At 40.7% G+C, this 6,775-nt stretch overlaps 1 protein-coding gene across 3 annotated transcripts in view; it reads right to left on the bottom strand.

The window, feature by feature from the left end:
* Positions 1-342: 342 nt before the first annotated feature.
* AQP3 (aquaporin 3 (Gill blood group)) overlaps positions 343-6,775 on the bottom strand; it is an 89,234-nt gene continuing 82,801 nt past the window's right edge. For all 3 annotated transcript variants that reach the window (XM_056542744.1, XM_056542736.1, XM_056542753.1), the window contains 3 exons: positions 5,736-5,854; positions 3,385-3,602; positions 343-1,857 (listed from right to left, as the gene is read on the bottom strand). In XM_056542744.1, coding sequence (XP_056398719.1) covers positions 1,689-1,857; positions 3,385-3,602; positions 5,736-5,854 — 506 coding nt within the window. In that variant the 3' untranslated portion in view covers positions 343-1,688. The remainder of the gene's footprint in view (positions 1,858-3,384; positions 3,603-5,735; positions 5,855-6,775) is intronic.

Genomic DNA, 6,775 nt, shown 5'->3' with positions numbered 1-6,775 from the left:
TAAATCAACTGGTGGCAGAAAGTTAAACAGATTTATAAGTTACTTCTAATTAAAAATCTTAATCCTTCCAGTACTTATCAGCTGCTGTATGTCCTGGGGAAAGTCATGTAGTGTTTCCAATCAGACACAGTGCTCTCTGTTGCCATCTATGTCCATATCAGGAACTATCAAGAGCAGGAAGAAATCCTCATAGCAAATCGATCCTGCTCTGGACAGTTTCAGACATGGACAGAGGTGTCAGCAGAGAGCATTGTGGTCAGACAGAAAAGAACTACGCAACTTCATCCAGAGCATACAGCAGCCGATAAGTACTGGAAGAGTTAAGATTTTTAAATAGAAGCAATTTACAAATTTGTATAACTTTCTGGAACCAGTTAAATTGAAAAAAAAATCTCTCCAGAGTACCCCTTTAAGGTGGATAGGTTGTAATACCAGACATAGCATTTGGACAAGAGTGACACTGTTGCTGTAAAAGATCAGTTCAGTTTATGTTTTCTTCTTTTAATCACATGCAAAGAACATGGTTGTCATCCAGACAGGTAGACAATTGGTTGATAGACATCATGAGTCACCTGTCCTGTCAAATACAGTAAAGTAGAGCTGCAAGATTTGGAGACTTGGTTAGTAACATAAAAGAATAGTTTGCATTTCCGGCCAGGGACAAGGGCAGACGTACCATAGGGGTTAGCCCTGCAGCTGCGATGGGGTCCTTTAAGAGAGGGGGGCCAGCCCCTTTTCTATTGACAAACACTGTGCAGAACTCCTCTCTCCAGGGAACTGTATTGTCATCAAATTAATGGAGTGGGGGGGGGGGGGGGGGGTATTGACCAATGGGTCATGTGAGTTAAGGGAAATAAAAACCAGACCCTTCTGTCCACGGGGTAAAAAATCAGACACCATAATAGGAGGCCCATTTCAACCTTTTCTATGGGGCTTCCTATGTCCGATGTACACCACTAGTCGGGGAACTTAATTTTAAGGGCTTCGTCAATATTCACGAAATTTGTTATATTTGTTTTTAATTGTTCCTTCCCTATAAAAATTAAAAAAATAATATTAGTCTATGTTAGAAAGGCTAAATACTTTATAAAACTCAAGAAACTCAGTAACAGAGCTGCATTCAGTGCTGTAAGGAGGAATAGATAGAAGAAGAGATAGTATTCATCCAGATGGGTCCCCAACCTAGTGCTGGTTCATACCACCCCAAGCTGTAATCCCTGGATCCAGAGAGTACACAGATTGATGCCTCCTTTCTAATTCCACCTCTTACAGGAGAGATGGACAGCCTGACCATTGGAGGTCCCATTTTCCCCTGTTTTTGATTACATTGAGGAGTTTGGAAAGAGAGACAGTTGATGGTACAGAGCAAGCAGGGCCTTCCTCCTCACCAAAGGCCCGTAATAGTTATTGGGGTTACTTCTATAGTATAGATGCCCTTGTAAATTGACAAAAATTGGATTAAATACGGTGCTCTTACATAATTCAATGCCATAGTCCATAGATGCTTGATGTACAGAGCATGGTAAGGGAAGCCGTATCTGCTCAATAAGGGATGAGGTTTCTGCACATCCGACAAGCTACTAATAGTATACAAGAAATATCTAATGTCCAAGACACGCGGAGGTCGCCCGCCATCTTGTTCTTGGCTAGTTGCAGCCATGTTATGAGCGTTCAGTCCTCTAGTCTCTTTAGATCCTCTCTTTGTGTTTGACATTAGACAACTTGACATTCTCTTGTTCAGTCGACTCTGGTGCAGGCTCAATGTGGCAGCCAATCATTAGTTGGTAGACCAGAACTCCGGCAAAAGCTCCAAGTAAAGGTGAGACAATGGGGACCCACCACCACTGCCCGCCAGCACTATAAGGAATGAACAAAGCACATTTTATTAATGAACTGTATCAAATGAAACCAAATATAAAAGTTCCTTAATCTATAAAAATGATGACTATATCTTTTCATGTTCTTGCACTCCGAGGATGCAAACAAGTTCCTGATTTAGCTCACCCCAGACGCTGTCTGCAGTGCCTAAGAGTGAAGAGAACGAATGGGGAGAGGTATCTGTCTTTCTCATCTGGAGGTCTGGGGTCTGTATTTATTTTAGGGTCTGGTCTATGCTGGTCTTTCCTAAGGGGTCATGTCTAGGGTTTTATTTTTAATGGCTATGGTCTAGGGTCCAAACTTGTTAAAGGAGTACTGCGGCCATAGAACACTTATCCCCTATCCGCAGGGGACTCAGCATTGCCGCGGCTGTGCACGGCTAATGCTCGTGTCGTCAACCTCACTAAGAGGTCGCCAGGAACATCACCTCCATTCAGCTCTATGGGAGAGGCAAGGATGCACGAACCCTGCATCTCCGCCTCTCCAGTAGAGATATGTGTCTGCAACGGCATCATGCTGCAGCCGACATGCCTCCTGTATGGGGAGAGTTGTGGCAGAGCCAGGGCCCAGTACAGGAGATCGACGGGGGTCCCAGCAGTCGGACCTCCCACGAACAGACACTTATCCCCTATCCTGCAGATAGGGTATAAGTGTTATATAGCTGCAGTACTCCTTTAAAGGGCTCTGGTCTGGAGTCTGTATTTGTCTAAGGTGTCTGATCTGGAGTCTGTATCGGTTTGAGTTGTCTGGTCTAGGTTCTGTATTTGTTTAAGGTGTCTGGTCTGGGGTCTGTATTTATTTAGGGTGTCTGGTCTGGGTTCTGTATTTATTTAGGGTGTCTGGTCTGGGGTCTGAAATTATTAAGAATGTTGGTCTTAAATGGGCACTGACAGGAGAACAAGCCAGAAAAATTCTGTATTCCAGGCATTGTCTTCCAGGTCTGTGTCACATGATCATGATAAACTCTAAATGTAAGTCTATGAAGCATGTCTCAATCTCGTGACAAAGAACAGAGAGAAGAGTCTGTTCTGGAGTCTGAATTTGTTTAGGGTATCTGGTCTGGGGTCTGTATTTGTTAATGGTGTCTAGTCTAGGGTCTGAATTTAATTAGGGGTCTAGTCTAGTTTTTTTTTTTTTTTTCATTTAGATCTGGATTTAGATTTAAATTTAGATACTTGGAAGGACATCATATGTCACTACTTTTGACACATCCCTGATATCACTTCTATGACATTATCTCTTCCTACAAGCAATACCTAATTGCCTATTTTGTGCAGGTACGATGATCTACAATATGTAACCACATCTCTGAGTCTCATGTGAGCAAATATATGTCAGTCAAGAATGGGGTGGAAAAGTACAAGTTCAGTAACACAAACTACATGTAGTAATGTATGAAAAAAGGGATTTTCTTTATTATAGTCTAGATGGAATTTTGTTACAATTTTTATCATTGGGGGGGAACAAGATAAAAATGTAAATTTATTAATACATTTTTACACTTACCTAAAGACTTCTGTGCCCCAGCCAGCCAAGGCGGTGAAGAGTCGCGGACCAAAGTCCCTAGCAGGGTTGACAGCGTAGCCAGAGTTAAAGCCCATGGACAATCCAATGACAAGGACGACAAACCCAACAGTGAAAGCCTCAAGACCACGGGGAATGGGGTTGTTGTAGGGGTCAACAATAGCCAAGACACACACGACTAGAGCTGCAGTTCCAATGAACTGGAAAAACAAGAAACAAATTATTTAAAACATTAAAGATTTTACAACTGAAGGTTAGGCAATATCAATGCTGCCCCCCTCCTCCCATATGACTAGTCAGGTACTAAATGGACATAGAGAACACATATGCCGGCCATAATGGTGGCCCCACTGGGGATCCCCCTGATTTTCACAGAAATATTTTTTTTACAAATTAACTGAATGCAATGATCAAAAATATATTTTTTTTATTTAACTATTTCCTGAAGCCTAAGGAATTTAGCGAAAGTTTGTTTTCTTGAAGTTGAACAAAGACCTTATTGAACTGGGAGTACTGAAGTCAAGGTTGGATTTGTTAAGACATGTGAGGGGGATATTTAATTACGGAGACATGTCTCAAGGTCGACGGAGGTCAGGAGATAGTAAGATAGTGCTTGGGGGGGGGGGGGATCTGGAACAACTTGCAAAGCACTACAGATCTGTGACCCATGCGTGTATATCACATTGCCATAGGCAAAACACTGTACTACAACAATCACTGAAATAATCATAAGAGCCCACAAGACATGACTCTCTCTCATTGGAATACATTCTGAAGAAAAAAAAAATCATCAAAAGAGACTTTTCACCTCTGAAAACTATTATACAGTTCACATAGGAATCAAGATAAGCTAAATCACTTTACTGATACCTTACATTCTGTATCGAATACTGATCCTGAGTTATATCCTGTATTATGCTCCAGAGCTGTGCTCATTATTCTGCTGGTGAGGTCATTGTGTACATACATTACATTACTTATCCTGTACTGATCCCGAGTTATATCCTGTATTATACTCCAGAGCTGTACTCACTATTCTGCTGGTGAGGTCACTGTGTACATACATTACATTACTTATCCTGTACTGATCCTGAGTTATATCCTGTATTATACTCCAGAGCTGTACTCACTATTTTGCTGGTGGGGTCACTGTGTATATACATTACATTACTTATCCTGTACTGAACCTGAGATATATCCTGTATTATACTACAGAGCTGTACTCACTATTCTGCTAGTGGAGTCACTGTATACATACATTACATTACTTATCCTGTACTGATCCTGAGTTATATCCTGTATTATACTTCAGAGCTGTACTCACTATTCTGCTGGTGAGGTCACTGTGTACCTACATTACATTACTTATCCTGTACTGATCCTGAGTTATATCCTGTATTATACTCTAGAGCTGTAATCACTATTCTGCTGGTGAGGTCACTGTGTACATATATTACATTACTTATCCTGTACTGATCCTGAGTTATATCCTGTATTATACTCCAGAGCTTTACTCACTATTCTGCTGGTGTAGTCACTGTGTACATACATTACATGACTTATCCTGTACTGATCCTGAGTTATATCCTGTATTATACTCTAGAGCTGTACTCACTATTCTGCTGGTGAGGTCACTGTGTACATATATTACATTACTTATCCTGTACTGATCCTGAGTTATAACTTCTATTATTCTCCATATTTGCAATCACAATTCTCACATCAGAGCTAAAATCTCACAGCATGTCTTGCTTGTTCAGTGTCTGTCTCAGATTTGCAATGCTAATTTTCTACAATAATCTGATGTAGATGGTGGTGGGGGGGGGGGGGGGGGCGACTTCCCCCCTTTCTCCTAAACTGCTTGGAGAATGCAAACAAACTTGCTGACAGTTTCCGAAAAAAATCAAAGGAGTTACGAATGCGGCTCTGGAGGATAATACAGGCTTACGTTTTCAGATGTGTTGTTTTTATAGGGCATGTGTGCCTCTAACTATGTTTTGAAAAGTCTAAAAATAGCATTTGTGGGATATCTTGATGCTTTATCGTGTGTCATGCATGTGCAGTAGGGGTCCCAGCTAGTAAATTCTTTTCTTTCATATCTCAATGACATATCTAAAGGTTATTTAAAGTTTACCTACCATTTAAAACATCTCATCCCTGTGCTGAGTTATCAATAGAGCTTTAGAGTCAGTGTCGCTATGACAACACTTCTATAGCTTAGTTTTGGTTCTCTTCAACAACCAGCCAGAAAGAGTTACTGCAACATTAGGGCTCATTCATTCCTGTATATTGGATCTGTTATGTTTCCATCATTATTACAGACATCACTTTACCTGGTCAAAGAAGCCATTCATTAGGGTGAGATGCTCTGTAGGGTAAGTGGCGAAGATACCGGCTGTGCCATTGGGACCCGTGACATAGAGCTGGTCGTTTGCAAAATACCAGATGGCGTCTGAAATATAGGAATCAGAAAACGTCTTTTAAAGGCTGCCCACCATATTGCGCCAAATGCAATACAACATCTATACCGTTCTATATCAGTGGTCTCCAAAGTGTGGCTCTCCAGATGTTGCAGATTGCTTTGCAACAACTGGAGGGTGAAAGTTTGGAGACCACTGTCTTAGGGTGCATTCACACCACCTTTTTGCAATACAGTTCTCGTATCAGGTGTTTGATGGAAAACAGATTCCTCAAAACCTGACTAAACTGTATCAAAACGTGTGTACAAATTTCAACCCGTATACAGTTAAAAACCATATACAGTTTGCAAAAGATGTCCGGTTGCATCCGTTTTGTAAGAAAAAAACGTATACGTTTCAACTTTTCACTCCATTTTTAATAAAGTTTGATTGAAATTCCAAGAAAAAAAAAATGTGCAAAGTCAAAAACCATATGGTGAAAATTGAATGGAACCATATGCACATACGGTTCTGTACAGTTCCCATTGACTCCCATGTTAAAAAGAAAAACGTATACGGTTTAATACAGTTTTTCACCTGGACCAAAAACCGTGGTAGACTACGGTTTTTGGTACGGGTAAAAAAACTGACAAAACCGTACGGGATGCAAAACGGACACAACCTGATGCATCTTTTGGCATACGGTTTTGAATGGAGAGTCAATGCATGCGGTTTTCAATACGGTTCCGTACGGTTTTCACATTGAAGATGTATATGGGAACTGTATTGCAAAAACGTGATGTGAATGCAGCCTTATATCTATAGTAGTTGGGGAGTCAATATATATTTTTTTTTTACATTCAAAACTCCAAATAGTTGGCCTAGTGTTCAATAATGACCTAAAATAAAATTTCACTAAAAAGTATTCACTGAATGGGAAAACAGAGCTGCTTACTGCTTACAGCGCCACATCT

Source organism: Hyla sarda, chromosome 1 (genome assembly GCF_029499605.1).
Source record: "Hyla sarda isolate aHylSar1 chromosome 1, aHylSar1.hap1, whole genome shotgun sequence".
In the NCBI taxonomy this organism is placed as follows: domain Eukaryota; kingdom Metazoa; phylum Chordata; class Amphibia; order Anura; family Hylidae; genus Hyla; species Hyla sarda.
The sequence above is the reverse complement of the archived record's forward strand: the minus strand, read 5'-3'. Positions and strand labels throughout refer to the sequence as shown.